Genomic DNA, 20,081 nt, shown 5'->3' on the forward strand with positions numbered 1-20,081 from the left:
GGTAGGATTATTTATCATTCATTCATTATTCCTTTATTCAATAGTATGTAGGCCACTGTAGTACAATAAAGGAACATAATACATATTATAAAATTCTATAAGTAGTAACAGCGAAATAATTAGTTCTCTTTTTATATGCGAAAAGGCAAATCTTACCAGGTTATTGATTACTTTTTTCTTTTTCTTTTTCATTACTAAAGTGAAAATTTTTATTTGTTGGTTTATTAAAATAATAAGGAGTGTCTAATTTTGTTATAGTATGGACATACTAAAACAAAGTGATATTCATTTTAAACCTCGTTACATTTGCAAACTTTACAGATTCGTTTTTCCCTTTCAATTCCTGTCCATCTTCGATTTTCGTTTCAAGATCTAAAATTCCTAATCTTAACTTAATCTTGATTTGTTTAAACTTGAAGTTTTGAATATCAATATTAAAATCTTCTTCAATAATTCAAATACTCATCAAATACAAGATACTTTGTAAGTTGTACTTAAGTAAAATTAAGTGGAATAAAGTGTGGACGACGGAGACTAACATTGGTTTAAGAAAACCCGGTTAAAATCAGATATAATACTGTAGAACATTTTATAAATAGGGCGACATTTATGAATAAATAAGTTTATATAGTCATATCTGAAAATAATTACTCATGGACACCCAGAGAAAAAGAAAAATCAAGACTGACAGATGGAGTTAGGTAATTTAGGCTTAATGAGAGCGAGTAAATTTATTTATTTAACAATATCTTTTACGGGATTACACAATCAGGTAAAAGAAATCTTGTTTTGCATTGTGGTCCTGTCTTAAATACAACAACAAATTCAGGAAGAAAAAAATGTTTAGTTTTGTGGGGAAAAAATGAGATGGATAAATGAGAAGTAACTTCAGATGAAATGAAAAAAGCATTTAATAGGATGGGCCATGTTGACTGATGTCATGGATGACGATAATATTGTAGTTAGCCTGTCAGAGATATTGTAGGCCTAGGCCTACACCAATTATAAATTATAGCTTACCTTCTCCTGCATCTACTCTTCGGTTCTGAAAATTGAAGAATTGACGAAATAAAATATTGAATTTACTTTGTTGTTATATTATACTATTTGTCGTATTCGGTTGAGACTTTTACCGTTGTGAGACAGTTTTTCCGTTAAGTACTTATTTATCGGAGTAGTTTAGAGTTCAGATTGTTCTTAACAAAAAAGCTTGCGTTGTCAAAGTTTTCTATTCGAATGATTTAATAAAAAAGTACTCAACGAATATTTATGCTGAAAAAAAAGTTGCCATTCGAATACGACAATTGTTAGGCCTACTTTTAACACTATCTGATTAACTAACAGTGATGGGCGTTACCATTGATTTCAATATATCTGATCTATGACAAACAAGATGTAGAGTTTGAATCTCGGTTTCGACACTATCGTACAATAAGCCTTTGCTTGTCATGTGACGTGAACATTTTCTCGTAACTTAAAGGACAATTTACACAGACGAGCGATCCTGATTACGTCATATTATTCTTCATCAGAGATTAATTGCAGAATATATTTTGACTCTAAACATCACAATGGATGTATTATGTGTGTATTTTGCTTTATATGTAAACGAACAATAAATGGTTAGTTAATATGTGTATAGAGTTAATGTCTATTTTATTTTAATTTGTGCATTTGTTTTGTAAATGCTGAACAGTTAACGATAATAAAAATATAGAATCTATGTTGATTCTTACCAATTTACACAAAACGCGCGCGGACGGGCGGTTTCCGCTCAGGATAGATTCTACGTGGGTCAAGCTATTCGGTTTTTCGTTTACCCTTACTGCTCGTCTGTGTAAATTGGCATTAAAGGCTCATTTACACTAGGACGACGATAAATAGGTGAAAATACATTTTTGTTATATAAAACAAAAGAAAGTTTTCGTTCTAGAACTATATGTCAATCATTTATGCTGTCTTTGATAAAATTAAATACGTTTGAAAATATTACTTTCATCAAAGGAAGCATAGATGGTTATCCTATAGTTAGGCCTATAGGATGAAAACATGTTTAGATTTATTTTGCTTTATGTATGAAAAATGCATATTTATCTATTATTGTCGATTGTTATCGTCCTAGTGTAAATGGGCCGTAAAGCTCTTCACCGTGTTACATTTCACGGAACAGAAGACAGTAGGATTTTGGGAATTTTGAGAATTGAACGGTGCCGTCTTCCGTTCCTCGAAACGGAACAAGTGTGAATGTTTGAAAATTTGAAATGAAATGTCACGTCTAAACTTACCGTTTTAAGCTCTGTTTACACCAACGTTCCGCAACCCTTTTTGACCACCACCCCATAATAATTTTTCAATTTTTGATCAATTTTCGCCACCCAACGTATTTGATCTTACAGCTTCTATATATAAATTTACGTAAGGGCAAAATTCGTTAAATCGCGCGTTATTTCTAGAATGTTTACTCGATGGTATATACAGTTGGTTAGAATCTCGGTACTGATTTAAACCACCAGATGTAACCTTGTTTACTAATTAAATTGAGTTAGATAATTAGTTATTGACAATTAAAACGAATTTAGGTTGAACGATTTTCCCCAAATAATAGGGGTGTTTTCCGACCGAAGTACACTGTCTAATGGATGTCCTCTTAAAAAAATACCTGCACACAATAATACAAGGCAATCAAAGTTCGTAGTTTTTCAGTCAAGTTATACACTCCTTTGCAAACTACAGAAAGATAGCGTCGTAGAACCAGTGGGTAGGTTATTAAATCCACGAGGATTCCCCACTTGTATATTAACAACGAACTATGCGTCAAAAGCGTCCATTGCCCCGTCGTCGATTCCCAATTGTGTGTCGCTACGGACTCGCCGCACGTCAACATAGGGAAAAAATGTAGATGTAAAATGTAATCAGTGTTGTAGATTCTACAAAACTGAGAACATTTCACATATATAATATCAGTTTATAATTGATAAAAATTTTCAGTATCAGAAACAATTTCACGACCCAATTTTTTTTTCGCGACTCAAACATTGGGTCGCGACCCATAGGTTGCGGAACAGCGGTCTACACTAAACTAGTTTGACAAAAATGTTTAATGTGCCCAAATTTGGAAGCGATATACCAAAATATGGTAGTGATATGACATCATCATGTAGGCCTACATGGACACATCAAATTGATAGTGTAGGCAGAGGTTTAAACATTTCTAACCTCTCTGTTGCTTTAAGCAAACTAATCAAAAAGTGACATGAAATGATAAAAATGAATAAAAACTCACCGGTAATACAATAGCCAGACAGAAAACAATGAACAAGGTGATTCGAAAGAAGGCCATGATGTCTGTTGATATAGAACAAGCAAAGTTACTAGATTTGTGAGTTAGCGTTAGATATCTCTTGTGTTATGGTTGAAGTAAGATGTGTGTCCCTTCTCTTTATACTTTTGTCGTGAATATTAAATAACTTTTAGGTGTAAGATACGCGTAAAATGTAATAATAGATCATTATCATTTTTATTTATTTGTGTAAATGAATAATTATCATATAAAGCAATTAGCATATTTACGACCAGGTGTACGTGTAAGAACAATGCTTACCGAATCAAAGAACGTTTTCATTCATACTTAAAAAACCTACACATCCTGATTACGTCATGTTATTATTCATCAGAGATTAATTGCAGAATATAATTTTACTCTAAACATCACGAGGGATGTATTAAGGTGTGTATTTTGGTTTATATGTAAACGAATAATTAATGGTTAGTTAATGTATATAGAGTTAATGTATATTTTATTTTAATTTCTGCTATAATTTGTTTTGTAAATTCTGAACGGTTTGATGGTGAAAGTAGAGATACGTCCGTCGTCAAGAGACCTCTTCGTGTCCGATAGTTCCGAAAACTTAAGCTCTGTCTACACTATCAAACTTTATGACTGTGACGTGCCCATAGACATGATGATTTCATATCGATTGATTAGATGTTTTGTAGTAACTACAACTACAATCATGTTGGTGCAGTACCCGCTGCTTATTTGGGCTCGAATCTAACCACTAACCACCAGCGCAAGCTCGGTGGTCTAGAGGTATTAACGCCAGGCTAGTGATCTGGAGGTCGTGGGTTCGAGTCCCACCCGAGAACTACTTGCGAATTTTTTCGCAAGTATTCTCAAATGTACTTGGTGTAAAGTACAAATTACGTCAGAGAGTAGGGCAAAACATCTAATCACTCAACTCCCTGACGCAAAACTACAATTACAATGTCATATCACTACCATATTTAGGCATGTCACACTCTTTTGTCAAACTAGTTTGATAGTGTAGACATGGGCTTTAAACGCGCTGTTATACTTCTGTGAGAGCCGATTCTTGTCTACAGTACAAGAAACTATTAGACAGATTGATGACGTCACTAGACTTCCTGAATCTGGTGTCTGCAAAGTGAATAATAATTCAATAATTCATAATGCTTGATTCCCACTAGCGACGCAACGTAACGCAATCTACGCAACGTAAGAAAATGCCCTTCCAATCATTGCGTTTGCCCCCGCCTCCTGCGTCAAATCAAACCTACGACGTTTTCAGCACTGTTGTTGCGTCGTCGGTTCCCACCTGTGAATTACGCAATACAGCGCGTCGCTGCGTTGCGTTCTAGTGGGAACCACGCATAATCAAGATGTATGGTTGTGCATCTGGTGGATCTGACATTAATAAAGAGTCGAATAAAGCAAATTAACTTGAATTAATATTTAATTAATTAACAAATTACAGTTTAACATAATACAACGCATTGCAAGTCAAATCATTTGATTCGATGAGGTCATTTCTGATGCATGTTTTGAGTCAAAAGAAACGCTGTGAAGAAGACAATTTATATTGAACTTAAAGCAGCCTGTAAATTTACTTCTAAAAACACATTGATAATGAATCATGTTGAAGCAAAATGTCAGTCTCAACTACGCCCTCTTGAACAATTTTTCTAAAGAAAATATTGAATATTGTAACTGTTGAATGCATAGGTCTATACCATGTTGTGCGTGAAGCCCCATACGTAACCTGCAATATAAAAAAATAAACCGACGTATAAGTAAAATATATCTCCGTATTTATTAATAAGCCTAGTAGGCTTATAACTACTGTCAATAGCCTATAGCTAGAATTAATAGTTGTTCACACAGTTCTATTATGGAGTAATCGCAACTAGAATATCGTCTATTAAGCTTGGTTCCCACTAGCGACGCTACGTAACGCAACCTACGCAACGTAAGAAAATGGCCTTCCAATAATTGTGTTTGCCCCCGCCGCCTGCGTGAAATCCAACTTTGATCTTTGCTGCAGCACTGTTGCGTCGTCGGTTCCAACTTGTGATTACGCAAAACAGCACTTTGCGTTCCAGTGGGAACCACGCTTTAAGCTTGGTTCCCACTAGAACGTAATGCAAGGACGTAAACGCAACGCAAGCGAATTGACCAATCACAAGCGATGGCTTATTCGCTTGTGATTGCTAACCGTCTATAACTTCGCTTGTCATTGGTTAAAACGTTTGCGTTGCGTTTACGTCCTTGCGTTACGTTCTAGTGGGAACCAAGCTTTACTAACAGATACTCGTACAATTCTGGTAACGTGCATATTATGCGTACAGTAAACAATGTAGCAAACATAATATATGAATGCATAGAGGGCTCAACGAACAAACTCTAAAGCGTGGTTCCCACTAGAACGCAACGCAGCGACATATCGACGTAAAGTGCTGTATTGCGTAATCACAAGTGGGAACCGACGATGCAACAGTGCTGCAAACATCGCGGGTTTGATTTCACGCAGTCGGGGGCAAACACAATGATTGAAAGGGAATTTTCTTACGTTGCGTAGGTTGCGTTACGTTGCGTCCTAGTAGGAACCACGCTTTATAATATATATATTTGCTTCTTCACTGATTACAGTTTTGACAAATCAACAAATAAAGTCAATACAACATAAATGAATAGCCTACATACCAATGACCATCTACTAAGACTAGCAAACCATCTGACACGTCTTTTTACAATATTTTCTGGCATATTCTCCCATGAACTCGCTTTTGCACAACTGCTTGTAGCTCTGGCACGCATTGCCTTCCAAACTGTCAACGCATTCTGTTTTTTTAGAAAAGAAAATAATTTGAAACGATAAAATCTGTGAGAATGAGAAAAAGTCGCCCAACCGAGATTCGAACCCGGACCTTCTGCTTGATATACAGATGTCCTAACCATTAGACCACTGGGGGTTTTATGGTATAGTTCAAACCCGATTGGATAGCGACTCTTTAACATTCTCGACGTGGTACGGCGGGACAGCACTAGTCTCTATATAGGCCTAATAAGGGTATTTTTTAATTAAAATGTTTTTTTGAAACTATACAAAATGTAGCGGTTAAAAGAAGCTACTACTAATATAAATTGTTAGTAAAGTTGTGGACCATCTGTTTAGAAAGAAAAAACCACAGTTTATGTTTTTTCGAGGTTTTAAGGTCACATTCCTGTATTCACCAGGAACTGTTTAAATGTTCACCAGGATACCTGGTCCCAAGCACACCTACACGTTCTGGTTATTTTCACCAGTAATAATCGCAGAATAGCAGCTAAAATAACATGGTGAATCTGGTTAAAATAACAAGGAACGTTCACCAATGTATCCTTGTTGTTATCACAGGGTAGTCGTTGAATTTAACTTACCAGGCATCCTGGTGAAAATTTAACCAGTTCCTGTTGAATACAGCATTGTGACGTATACCTTAAAACCTCGAAAAATATAAACTGTGTTTTTTTTCTTTCTAAACAGAATGATGGTACACAACTTGATTAACAATTTGTATTAGTAGTAGCTTCGTGAAATTTCAGTGTATTAATTGATGGCAATTAATATACATTTTTGTGGCTCACTCATGGACACAACGGAACGGAATGTTCGTATGCCTGAGAAACAGGTTGATTTCAACCTAAATTGGACACAAAGTTTATTTTAACATAATTATCGTCTTACCTGCTGCATCAACATTCTCTATCTGTAATAATAAAACAAATAATAATAAAAATAAATAATATAAGTTATAAATGTTGTTTATTTTTATTACTCAATACAATTCATGAGACGAGTTAATTGTTTATTGGTTCTTCCCTAAACAGAATTAAAGACCTCTTTCGCAAATTCTACCAAATTATACAGACACCAAAACGATAAATTCAGAATATTATCACATACAAATGGCGCAATAGTATTTATTGTACATCCGTGTCTTTGCAACCAAAAAAAAAAAACAACACCTAGTTTTTTATCATATTTAGAAAACATGTTTACACAATTTGCTCATTTTTAACTGTAAACGAAACGAACCAAAGCATTTCCGCTCTGTTGATTGTGCACTGGTCTTTTAGAAGAGGAGACGCCCCATAGTACAGGACATAATTTGACCATTGAAGATCACGTCTGACCATTAGGAGATGACGTCTGACCATTGAAGATGACGTCTGACCATTAGGAGATGACGTGATAATCAAGAGATGAATGCAATGTACGGTACTGGGTGAGAATTTATTTTTGATGTGGATTTAATGTGCAAATAAATTATAACGAATAAAATTAACCAATGTTTAGACTATAACTGAGAATCGTCTTACCATAATTTTACAATAGCAATACCCCTCCTTTAGCCTCAGCCTACACCCCAACCGGGTGGGGGACATTTACTCGTGAAACGAACAAGTGGAGACTATGTTTTAAGCTAGAAACATGCCAACCCCTGTTCACGAGTTACCCCTATTATGGGGACACTTTTAAATAGTGGTCGTAGGAATAAATAATTCGAAATAAACTTACCGAAAACATAAGATTGAAAGCGATCATGCTGACGACTAGAATGAACACAGCCTTGGAAACCATTGTTGTTCGCTTGGTTGAAGATGGAACTTGTCAATTGATGTTAAGTATTCCGTTACTGATGAAAGATCTTAAAGTAATTTTCTGTTTTTATACTGTTATCTTGGCCCCCAATAATGACGCTATTAAAGGTCAAAAAGCACGTACTATGTGTGCTCTCATGCAATACAAAGGCGTCACTTAACTCCTTATTAAAGTAAACAACACAGGATACATTAGGACAGTAATAAAATAATGTTGTTGTAGATTCAGATTGTTGAAAAAAAACATTCATTTGTTAATAATACCAATACTTATATTATTATATTCTTATTGTGTGTTCCTGAATTATTCTATACATTACGCAATACATAATGTACGAATACTTAAAAACGCACAATAATCGATAATGATAACATTTCGAAAATGTATACGCACAACAAAGATTGCTAGACACATTCCTTTCATGTGTAAAATTGCATTATATACTACCAATATATTACAAAGTTAGTGACAAGGTCCATCTAGATAATGGCTCTTGGTTGTATTCTTTTTTTTATGAATTATTATATGTATTGGATCATCAAAAAGAAATCAGTAACAAATAGAGACGTGTCACAGATATATCAAAATCAAGAATCTAATTTACAATGTAGGTCTATAAATGTGTTGCAATCAATTAAATATTTTGATTGTAGCGACTAACTAGTGAATAAAGTTTGATAGTATAATGAACGTCTGCTATTGGCTGATAATATTGTCTGTCTTGAGAGTTTCAGCCAATCGGCTCGGGCGCAACAACGTCACATAATTCGTTCTCTCTCATATCCAATCACATCGAAGAAAATTACTCTACAGCAAGAACTGACTCTTTAATGGCATTGTATCACGTTTTGACATTAAAGATACATTTGTGATACTCGCTATTACAAACATTATAATAAGTATCGTAATAATAGCCTACTATCATTAACTGTCGTTCAAGCAATTGTATTCTGTTTACATTTTTACTGACATTTTATAAAATAGCGTATGTTTCAATGTACTTCTCTATTTATATTTTGTTTATAATTATTGTTCTGTTTGTATCGTCAGGGGCTTGTTGTTGCATCACAAGATGACAGTTTTATTACTTTTGATTTTCATCTACACCCCTGTTACACCATATTTGTTACGTAAAAAGATTTAAAATAAATAAATATCATTAGTTCTATTATATGGAATGGTTAGGCATAATAATACCAATCTGAGGTATAGCGTCTAATAGCACACGATCGACGTACGCGTTCAAATGAAATGGTTAGGCATAATAATACCAATCTGAGGTGATAGCGTCTAATAGCACACGATCGACGTACGCGTTCAAATGAAATGGTCAGGCTTTTGATATTTGTAATAAAGTACAACATTTTGTTGTCATCCCATCATTAATTTATCAATACCATCCTCTAAAGCCCCATGTATACTTTTGCACGATAACGAACGATAAATGAATAAATATACTTTTTTTTCAGAAGAATAAAAAATAAATGATAAACGTTTTCATTCTAACCTATAGAATAATCATTCTTAAACTCGGTCTTTACTATCAAACTTCATGTGATAAAAAACGTGATATGCCTATATATGGACATGATGATGTCATATCACTACCATTTTTGGCACATCACACTAGTTTGATAATGTAGACAGAGCTCTACAGGTGAAAATTTCATTTAAAAATTTTGTTTATTGCTAATCAAACTGATTTTTTAGTCGAGAAACATAGTTTTGTATTGTATTTTTTGCTACACAAATTTAAAAATCTGTAGCAAAAAGGTTGTTTTATATAGCTTTTTGCTATGCTACACTGGCGAAATTATTCCCTGCTCTACTGTGTTCGATGAAAATATTTTAAAAAATCCAATCAAATGACGTCATCACTCATCTCAGTTGGTTATAACTCCCATCATGAATAATAAATGACATGTTGTCATTCACATGACATGTTGTCATTCATCACATGACTTGTTGTCATCACATGACATGTTGTCACTCATCACAATCTGTTGTGATTTATGTCTTTTTATATCCATACACACATTATTATCAAATTATTCTTACCTACACAATTCTGTATTTAGCAAATTTTATTTTTATGTATATAAATATTATTAAAATAGGATGGTGGTCATCAGAACTTTTACACAATCAAACTAATGATTCAAATCGTTTAATGTGCAACAAGCGGAAATTATGTCTATGTTATATTTACAAATGTCAGCTTAATAAATAAGTTCTTGCAAAATGACTCTTGTCATTATCGATAATCTTATGACGAAGATGAATTTTACTAAAATGCTTTAAGGACCGCATCACTTGCTTCACGGCATAGTTCATCTAGTTCCCCGTCTCCACCTTTAAGAACAAGACATTCATTATTAACCAATAGTATCTTCAACTTAAAATCTCAGAATTCATAACAATAATTATTCTTAAATAAAAATATTCCAACACTTTTTATGTACAGTATTCATCAGATATAAAATATAATGTTTGACATATCAGTGATCCTTTCTTACAATAGATCAACATATGACATGGTAAGTAAATAATAATTGTAAAAAGTTTCTTTTCATGAAAAGTAACCATTATTATTAGGGCATGATGTTGCAAATACAGTGTGTATTTAATGAAATACTAGGCCTAGTATAAGTAAACACTGTAAAAACCACAAAATGAAATTGAACACATTTGACAGGTTTAATTATTGATATCATGAAGAAAATAAGTAGGGGGCCTAGGCCTACTGCCTACCATAATCCAGGTTGTTTATGTCACATTTGTAGACTAGTTGGCCGTTCACCATCAATTCAACTGTATTCCAGTCTTCACATTTTGTCAACTCTACAGTGTGCCCATGTTTATTAAGAAAAGCTTTAAAACAAAATTTCATTTTTAATAATAATACTTTATAAAAATAGTATGCTGGGCCTACCAGATGCATGTAAAAGCTGAGGCCTAGCCTAGTGTAGATTCTAGGCCTAGCTAGGCTAGGCCTAGTTGTAGTATATAATTATATATAATACAACTTACTAAGCCTAGGCTAGTAGTAGCCTACTATACCTGGTGGTTGGCCTACAGTAGTAGGTTCATTCAAGTTATCTTGGCTAGCTAGGCCTAGCTAGTATAGTAAGTCAACACTATCACCGGAATACACCCACTCACACGCCCGGTTAGGCCTAGCCTAGGCCTAGCTAGGGCTAGGCCTACTAGCCTATAGGCTAGTAGGTAGTAGGACTAGCCTAGGCCTAGGCCTAGGCCCTAGTAAGATAAAAGATAGAGAAGAAGTGGTGACTTTTTTGGCCTGACGCAACTTCTCACCTTGAAGTCCTTCTAATCTAGAAGTCCTGTAATCAACTACTCCGCATGCTCGATACGGCCCATATCTTACGACAACTTTAGCGTTTTCTGGCATTAAAATTTAAAATAAAGAAATAAACAAAGTAAATTTGGTTTGGGAAATTGTAAAGCGTTATGTTGTCAAGGAGTTGTTTCGTCAATAGCCCCCTCAACGTTAACAAAACATGTGATTGTTGTGTTTTTAACTTTTCGAGAAATAAAATCGTCGTCGTCTCGTCGTCGATATACATAAAAAAGTATCGTTTTTTCCCAATTTAAACAAGATGGCAGGGATTGGAGGACGAACAGTGTTTCGTAATTATGGAGTTTTAGGATGCTTGCCTAAACTAAGTTCACGGTGTGTCAATTTGTACTGAATTTATAAAAAGTAGCTAGGCCTAGGCCATGCACCATCTTACATCATCTTACATTGAAATACCAAGTGAATGAGTGAGTTACACGCGCCGACTGAGTATGATCTGATCGTGTGTGTAAAACGACACCAGGCCTAGCCCGGAAAAAAGTCTGAACTAAATCAAAATTGACTAAAAAAAACCTACAACTAGGCCTAGGCCTAATTCTAATTACCAGTGCAAACAAAAACCCCTTTTCATTGTTTTTTGTTTTTCAAAATTAAATTTTTCTTGGTTTTTTTATGATTTATGTATGCAATTTAATTGTAGACTGATGAGTGGACGTGTAGGCTAGACTGTCTCTGTCCCCCACCCACCTCCTCCCCCTCCTTTTCTGCCTAGCTCTTATCAGGAATGTAAATCAGTATATATTGCACTTTGTCAGAAATGAGATCTAGCCTCCCACATCCCAAAAGACAAAAAAATGAAATAATCAACAACCACATTTTTTCTATATTGTTTTATTATTATTAAAAAGAATATGTGAACTGTTCAGAAATATAAAATGTATTATTCTTCAGATTTAGTGGCAATAGTCATGCTATGATTTGCAGACAATCTAGTACACTATCACAACTTGATAGACACACTGCATTCTTTAGAAGACAAGACTATTTTCAACCAGGTAATTTATTTTACAATAATGAGGTGCTTGAAACTAACCATAAAGATAATCGACAATACAGTAACGCCCAATGATAATACATAACAATATACAGCCAACTCTCCCAATACCGGACACCTTTGGGCGGGTGTCTAGAAAACTCAGATATCTGAGTTTTCTAGATCTAGAAAACTCAGATCATCATTTGATTGGTTGGTAGGTCATTTGGATCGTTCCATTATTAATCAGCAGGTAGGTCATTTGAAATACTAGTGTATTATTAAAACTGATTAAGCCTGGTTTCCATTAAAATCGCTACAGCGTTTCCATTAAAATCGCTACACGCGCAGATGTCGCCGACGCAATCGGGAAGGCTCCCCGATTCATCGTAGTCAAATCGGCAAAGTTAAACCATGTATAACTTTGCCGATTGTGTCGGCGATGAATCATACGAAAGAATATTTAGCGCTCGCGTACTAGATCCCCGATAAATTCTAGCGTTTCCATAGAATCGCTAAGCTCTGTCGTGTAGCAATTTTATGGAAACCAGGCTTTACTGTGTACGTTTTCTTACTAATATTGTAACTTGTAGAAGCGGCCTACGGCTTAAATCATTAAGAAAATACAGTGCATGTTACCGTTTAAATGTAGGCTTAAAAATGAGGCACGTACGAGTTGGTGTGGGTACGAGTTGGTTGAGGTACGAGTTAACCAAGTTGGGAATAGGTACAAGTTATTTTGGGTACGAGTTGACCACTTCTAGTCTAGTACTGTAGGACCAGGCCTACTTTTAGCGATACATCGCGATAGCGCCCACACGTTGAGCCTTGAATTGAATTTGCTTAGCTAGGCCTAAATGCTAAGCCTACATTTTAAAAGGTGTATACTGTATTTCTTTATGATTTAAGAAGTCGTAGGCCGCTACTACAAGTTACAATAATAATTATTATTAGTAAGAAAACGTAATACTGTGTAGTATTTCAAATATGCTACCCTCTAATAATAATGGAACGATCTATTTGATGATCTGGGTTTTCTTGTTCCATTTTCGAACTAGAAAACTCAGATATTGATATCTGAGTTTTCTAGATCTAGAAAACTCAGATATCTGAGTTTTCTAGATCTAGAAAACTCATATCTATGTTTTCTAGATCTAGAAAACTCAGATATATCTGAGATCTGAGTTTTCTCTAGACACCCCCTTTGGGCTGGCCAAATATGTCTGGTTTTCTCGGAAAGTATGATATTCAGAATGTGTTTTTAATGGTAAAAATGAATTCGGGACATTTTGGTCCCCAAGAAAAGTCTGGTATTGGGAGAGCTTCTGTTTTTCAGTGTTGGGAGAGTTGACTGTAGTTGAATGTAATATTAATTGTGTTTAGTGTTTTTACTTTAAAGTTCGAACTATGTTTATTCAAACTCAAGAAACACCAAATCCTAACAGTCTTAAGTTTACACCAGGCGTCCCTGTTATGGAGTCTGGCACCAGAGATTTCCCCAATGTGTCATCAGCTTATGCATCACCATTAGCTAGGTGAGTTTTTGAATTTATAAATGTGGCAGTGAACCATTTCATCATAATTATTGTCAAACATACCTTCAGTAAAATTAACAGAAACAATAAATTTAGGGAATGGTCATCAGCTGGAGATATGTAAATGATTTAGAAGCTATGAAATCAAAGGGAGAAATGGGCATCCTAATTTTTTTTTAAGTAAATGGGAAAATTCACACAATTGTTACTACAATAGTATCTTGACTGAGACATCACATGGAATGTGATTTAGTTCACTATATAGAGTCCCCGGTGCAAGTGCAACTTTTTATTCCATTATTGTTTGTATGTACTGTTAAAAAATATTAATAAATATAAATCTGCAATAATAGATTGAATTGAAACTTGTTATGTCCAAAGTTATTAGTTTTTCATTACTGTATTTTCATTCAATGTCATTAAAATGTGCATTGTATATTTGATACTCTTACGTCATTACAGTTGTATTTGAATTGTAGGCAGCTTTTCAGGTTAGACGGTGTTTGTGGTGTGTTTCTTGGACCTGACTTCATTACTGTTACAAGGACAGACGACGAGGTGGAATGGAAGACTTTAAAACCTGAGATTTATGCAACAATTATGGACTTCTTTGCTTCTGGCGTTCCTGTCATAACGGAAGAAGAAGGCCCACAGGATACAGGTACAGGCTTCTTTGTTTGTTTGTTTATTTTTATACTGGGCGACCTCTTCAGTCAAAGACTGGTCTCCCAGAGGGCCCAGTTGGTGATCAGTGGCTTTGATGTACTAATACACCAGGGTAACCCCCTACTCGTCTCGAAAGATGTACTAGGTTCTTTAAAGTGCACACGACCTAGTTGTGTACACTATATCAAGTCTATAATTTAAAAATATTAACATTGTTTAATAGAAAATAGAATACAGAATAATAATAATAATGTTCAAACTATATAGCTCAAAATGCCTCTAAGCGCTGAACAATCAACAAAAAATGTAAAAGCACTAATTATTTAGAAGGAAGAACCCCTTTTGGACACCCCTATTTATTCTATTAGAGAAACACTTCTATTTGGCATTCATGGTAGATATCAACAAACTTAAGTTCTGTCTACGCTGTCAAACTTTATGTGACAAAAAAAATGTGATGTGCCCATATATGGACAGGATGATATCATATCTCTACCATATTTGGGTGTATTACTTGTCAAAGTAGTTTGATAGTGTAGACAGAGCTTCAAAATATGGTAAACAAACACAATTTGTGTGTTATCTTTAAATTTTTGTGAAACATCTAATTTATAATAATAAATTCATGCTGATTTAGTTGTGGATGAAGATGATGACGAAGTTGTTGCCATGATCAAAGAGTTGCTAGATACAAGGATTCGTCCAACGGTCCAGGAAGATGGTGGAGATATTATATATAAGGTGAGGAGGAGTATAAAAATAATTCTGAATTTTAATAGGCAAATTTCATTGAGCATGGAGGTATAACAAAAAAACTAGGAAAATGTGCTTAACACTAAGAATAATAGTAGTAGTCCTTAATACAATGTTTCTAAGCGCTTTACACATAATGTGTTATAATGTACACAGAGCTTAAGAGTGCAGACATATTTTACCACTTTGTGTATTCTTCTTCTCCACAGGGTTTTGAGAATGGTGTGGTGAAGTTGAAGTTACAAGGAGCATGTACCAGTTGTCCAAGTTCTGTTGTCACACTCAAAAGTGGTGTGGAGAACATGTTGCAATTCTATGTTCCTGAAGTAGTATCAGTCGAGCAGGTAGGCCTAGACATTTCATGAATGAAGTCATCATAACTTGCCTAATCATCACAGAGTTTTGGCAATAAACCTTCAAAATAAAGCAATTTATAATAGAAATTACAGAATGCAATATAACAGAACCCTATACAGTAGAGCCCCACCTTTGGGACACACCTATTATGGACACTTTTTTTGGTTCTTGAAGGTGTTCCCTTAATAGAGGTTTTACTGTATGCTTTTGAAATAAGTGCCGTCAGAAAATATTTTGGTTTTTTATATTTTGCGATGAAATAGTCTTTACCATACACTGTCATGTACTTGTCTTTCAATTATTTTTATTATATTGTTCTCTACTGAACCACTTTGGAAATCAATGCTTTAGCACTGAAAGTGTCATTTAGTATAAAGACCGAATAAATAAATAATATAACTTTCATTTATAATGATATAACAACGTTATTAAAATGTTTATTTTGTAGGTTGAAGACGAGTCAGATATTGCATCAAATGAAGCTTTTAAGAAATTAGAAGAAAAACTCGGAGAAACATAATGTATTAGAAATAAAACAATATCTATACTATATAAATTAAATATTTAAAAATAATACTACTACGCTTGGGTTACTTGTAAAACTGATTGGAAACTTTAAGGATACAGAGAACATTCATTCTAATCAACATTAACAATCAATAAAAACAATTTTTATCATTAATATTAATCATAATTATAATATCAGAATGAACACACTGTATGGTTCATTATAGTCTAGGTTCTAGACCAAAATTAGTATTAAATACATAAATATTTTGGCACATATGGCGTTTCATACGTATAATAAGCCAACTGATAGACCAGGGAGTTGTTACAACTCCCTGGATAGACTAACACACAAAAGACAATAACTACAGACATTTAAAGCAAGTCTAAGTTCATTATTGCAATGTGGTGTATAGATATTCTCACAAATAAGGAAGGACAATAATATTTTACAATAGTAAGATGATACAAGTTAATGTAGTGTTGCAGTTTTTAAGTTGTATTGATGTATATAAATATTTTTTTGTGCTATATTACATTTTGCAAATGAGAATACATTACTTATAATACTAAAATGAGATTGATTGAGTTATTATTTTATATATTTGTCTTTGTCTTGCCAAAGAAATTCAAATTTCCAGAATTAGACGATTTAAATAATCTTGATGGCCCATATCAACACAGGTTTCTTTCCAGCTCTGTCTACATGATGATGTGAGTGATATCATTACCATATTTGGGCACATCACATTTTTTTTTCTCACAAACTGTGATAGAGCTTTAAAATGAAATAATTCCAGTATGAGTATCGTCCTTCCAAGACTTAAACTATAATTTCTCAAGCCCAAAAATATAAAAAAGTAACTATTCCTTCGTCACTGAATGAACCTGAACTAATGCATATGGAGAATAGAAAAATTTGAAACCGTCTTGTTTTATTTATACTGGTCAAAGACTGGTCTCCCAAAGGACACTGTTATGATCAGTAGCTGTGTGTAACCCCTACTCGTCTCAAAAGATGTACTAGGTTCTTTAAAATGCACATGAGCACACTGTCCTTATCCAATCTACCACCAGAACCATGGAATGGGTGAGCCTCGAACCCTTACTGATGTTATGGCTAAGTAATTACAGTTTCACTGTCTTAACCGCTCGGCCACTCACTCACTTTATTTAATCTTAGACAGATTTCATATCACAGCTATACAATTGCAAAATGTTAACAAATAAAACAAGAAGAAGACGAAAAAACACAAATAAGTTCAAAATGATGTTTTATTAGCTTTTAAGTTTACCTGCCAACAAATTACACCAAAATGTATGTACATGATAATATATATATTATCTACAATCAATGTCTTTATATACAATTTAAAAATGTCTATTCATTTAGTTCTTTAGTACACTAATAAACTGATGGTTAATATACCACTTTTACAGGTATCAAGTTAACCAATCAGCACTACTTTGTGAAACATAAAACATGTATGCAATAGTTATTATAAAGAAAAGTATCATGTTAAAAGGTAAATAAACTACTGTATGATGATAAAATTACTTTTAAAATATTAATTATTATTTAAAACAAAACCATAACATAATAATATATTAATTTCACATCAAATCTATTAACATTTGTAAATTAATTAAATGTACATTTAATACATTAAATTTACAAAGAATTCTTAGAAAAAACATAACATTTCTTTTTTAAATGTCGACGTATAAAATAATGTTAGTTAAATCTATATAGTTTAATATTCATCATAATTACTGTATGTATGATTTGGGAAGACCGGCATTAACAGCACCACAAAATTCATCTTTTTCGTTAAACCATTTTACAATGATATTGAGATTTTTCAAATGGCACACAATTACCATATAAATTCCTATAAAATATCAAATGTACATAAACATGGCAAGTAATGGTGTGAAAAGTGAATAAACAATGATTATGTAGATTTCTGGCTGAATGACTTTAGTAGCTTCGGAAGTATTTGAAGTTGAAAGCATGGGAATTACGCTAATTGTACTGTCCCCCAGCTATTACGCTAATTGTACTGTTCCCCCAGCTATTAACAATCTAAAATGAACTTTTATCAAAATTTAAAACCACAAGACTTATGTTTAAAAGTTTCTAATCAATCAAATTGTCTAATGGGGTAAATAAAAGGTTTGCTAAGTGAGAGTACCATCCATCAGCATTACCCTTTTAGCCTAGGCCTAATGAAGCATTAGGTTGTGTCAAAATTAGACCCTTATTAGAAGCCCTAATGGAGCATACGGTGTGGACCATATGTACACACCTTTCAGTCCAAATGTTAATTATGACAACCTCAAATAAAAGCAGTTAGAATTGTGTCTATCAGCTTGGTATTTTAACCTTTAAAAAAAATGTAATGAAGCATTTTAGAGTTTTGTAAGTACTGTAATACCATTTGAGCCTATATATCAAAAGCTGGTAATATCTGACATGTTCTTTCATACAAGAAACTTTCTTAACTAAACCGAAAATGAAATGTTCTGATTATAAAACTGCTTAGAAGAGTTTAGAGTGGAAAGCCCCCATTTATAACATTGATAAAATTACTGAAAATACAATAATGGATAACAGTGATGAAAAAAGATGTAAAAAAAAAATCAAAGGTATTACTTTCTACAGTACTCTTGTTATTCCTCCTAAAAATGAAACCGATAACTGCAAAGCTAAAATGTACATTTAAAAACATAGGAAAAATATTCGGTTCCTTTAAAAAACTACTAAAATTAACGACCAATTGTTTGGGTTCATGATGAATGGCTAAAATAGTTTTGTACAGATTATAACATCATCTATGGATACCATAATATAGTATTTGACCGGCCTAGAGAAAATTGAACAAAAGAATGTTTATTACATTCACTATTAAAGTCTTGATGTAAAACAATCAAAGTCCAAAAGATTCAAATAATTATAAAATATCTAAACAAAGTTTTTTAATTGTTACAAATATATTTATATTAATCAAATTTATCATTATATACATTTACCTGTAGTTTTCTACAACTTAATTATTTACAATGTTTACACCGAGTTCAATTAATATTTTGTAAATAAAATGACATGATTATCAAACAATGTTTAAAATAATTATTGCATTTATCACAAGGTGAATCTATGGATGGATTAAGAATATTAAAGATAGATATATTTTTTTAAAATTAAAATTTAATAAATTTTTTTTAATCCATTCTTCCTAAAAAATAGTTCTTTCATTAACTATTACACTTCATGTAAAAATATAAAGATATTACGTTGAAAAAATATCAGATTTGTTAATTTGTTGATCTCTATCTATATTAAGGATTTTATAACATGATTTGGGGATGAAAAGAAGAAGTGACGAAGTTTGGCATTGGATGCTAGTTTACCATGAACATTCACTGCCTGTTTTAGTCTAGTTATTTGAATGCATTTAAGTAGGAATATATTACTAATGCAAATACTATGGTAGGTTAATGTGACCTCTGGGGGTCAGTCCTACCTTTGCACAAGGCCCCTGGGCTTTTGCACACGGCCCCTGGGGTCTCATGATGCAAGTTCATCATTCTATTCAAATTACCAATGTTCCGAAGGCATTAAGTTTGTTTCCACTGAAGTATATAAAGGTGTTAACTATTTACGATCTGATAGCATTGCATAATAATGATGATCATACATGTTTTATTTCTTCAGTTTAAAGACTTTAATGTTTCCAAAGCTGCTTTGTAACAGAATATATACTGGTCCTGAAAATAAAACAAACATGAATTTATATTATTTAAAGGGAAGAAAATCATTTAAACTTTTATCATTTTTTTTGTATACTTTTATGAAGCTGTTGGCCTCTTTTGAGACTCCTTGGCGCAATCAAGCTATTTTGTCTGTATGTGTGTATAAATGTGTTTGCTGAAATTAATAAAATAATAAATATTTGAGTTGTTGT

At 33.4% G+C, this 20,081-nt stretch overlaps 4 protein-coding genes and 1 non-coding gene across 6 annotated transcripts in view; 2 read left to right on the forward strand and 3 right to left on the reverse strand.

Moving 5' to 3' along the window:
- Nucleotides 1–4,073: 4,073 nt before the first annotated feature.
- On the forward strand, nucleotides 4,074–4,148 carry Trnat-agu (transfer RNA threonine (anticodon AGU)). The gene has a single exon. It is a non-coding gene; the product is annotated as a tRNA-Thr (tRNA).
- A 588-nt stretch (nucleotides 4,149–4,736) lies between these two features.
- LOC140051408 (uncharacterized) lies at nucleotides 4,737–8,004 on the reverse strand. Its single transcript, XM_072096620.1, has 4 exons — nucleotides 7,860–8,004; nucleotides 7,026–7,047; nucleotides 6,002–6,139; nucleotides 4,737–5,060 (listed from the first exon to the last, which is right to left on the reverse strand). Exons 2-4 carry the CDS (start codon nucleotides 7,038–7,040, stop codon nucleotides 4,911–4,913), a joined length of 303 nt encoding a protein of 100 aa, XP_071952721.1. The 5' UTR covers nucleotides 7,041–7,047; nucleotides 7,860–8,004; the 3' UTR covers nucleotides 4,737–4,910.
- A 2,021-nt stretch (nucleotides 8,005–10,025) lies between these two features.
- LOC140052008 (UPF0728 protein-like) lies at nucleotides 10,026–11,432 on the reverse strand. The gene is made up of 3 exons (XM_072097379.1): nucleotides 11,262–11,432; nucleotides 10,695–10,814; nucleotides 10,026–10,295 (listed from the first exon to the last, which is right to left on the reverse strand). The coding sequence occupies exons 1-3, from the start codon at nucleotides 11,353–11,355 to the stop codon at nucleotides 10,231–10,233; spliced, it is 279 nt and encodes a 92-aa protein (XP_071953480.1). The 5' UTR covers nucleotides 11,356–11,432; the 3' UTR covers nucleotides 10,026–10,230.
- Nucleotides 11,433–11,470: 38 nt separating this feature from the next.
- LOC140052007 (NFU1 iron-sulfur cluster scaffold homolog, mitochondrial-like) lies at nucleotides 11,471–16,652 on the forward strand. Its single transcript, XM_072097378.1, has 7 exons — nucleotides 11,471–11,637; nucleotides 12,214–12,317; nucleotides 13,695–13,830; nucleotides 14,310–14,491; nucleotides 15,134–15,237; nucleotides 15,459–15,593; nucleotides 16,055–16,652. Exons 1-7 carry the CDS (start codon nucleotides 11,564–11,566, stop codon nucleotides 16,124–16,126), a joined length of 807 nt encoding a protein of 268 aa, XP_071953479.1. The 5' UTR covers nucleotides 11,471–11,563; the 3' UTR covers nucleotides 16,127–16,652.
- Nucleotides 16,653–17,319: 667 nt separating this feature from the next.
- LOC140050913 (tyrosine-protein phosphatase non-receptor type 13-like) overlaps nucleotides 17,320–20,081 on the reverse strand; it is a 29,882-nt gene continuing 27,120 nt past the window's right edge. The window contains exon 33 of one of the 2 annotated variants that reach the window (XM_072095912.1): nucleotides 17,320–19,884. In XM_072095912.1, coding sequence (XP_071952013.1) covers nucleotides 19,828–19,884 — 57 coding nt within the window. In that variant the 3' untranslated portion in view covers nucleotides 17,320–19,827. The remainder of the gene's footprint in view (nucleotides 19,885–20,081) is intronic. The other variant, XM_072095913.1, reaches the window with a different exon arrangement.

The sequence above is a fragment of the Antedon mediterranea genome, chromosome 6 (genome assembly GCF_964355755.1).
Source record: "Antedon mediterranea chromosome 6, ecAntMedi1.1, whole genome shotgun sequence".
Taxonomy (NCBI): Eukaryota; Metazoa; Echinodermata; class Crinoidea; order Comatulida; family Antedonidae; genus Antedon; species Antedon mediterranea.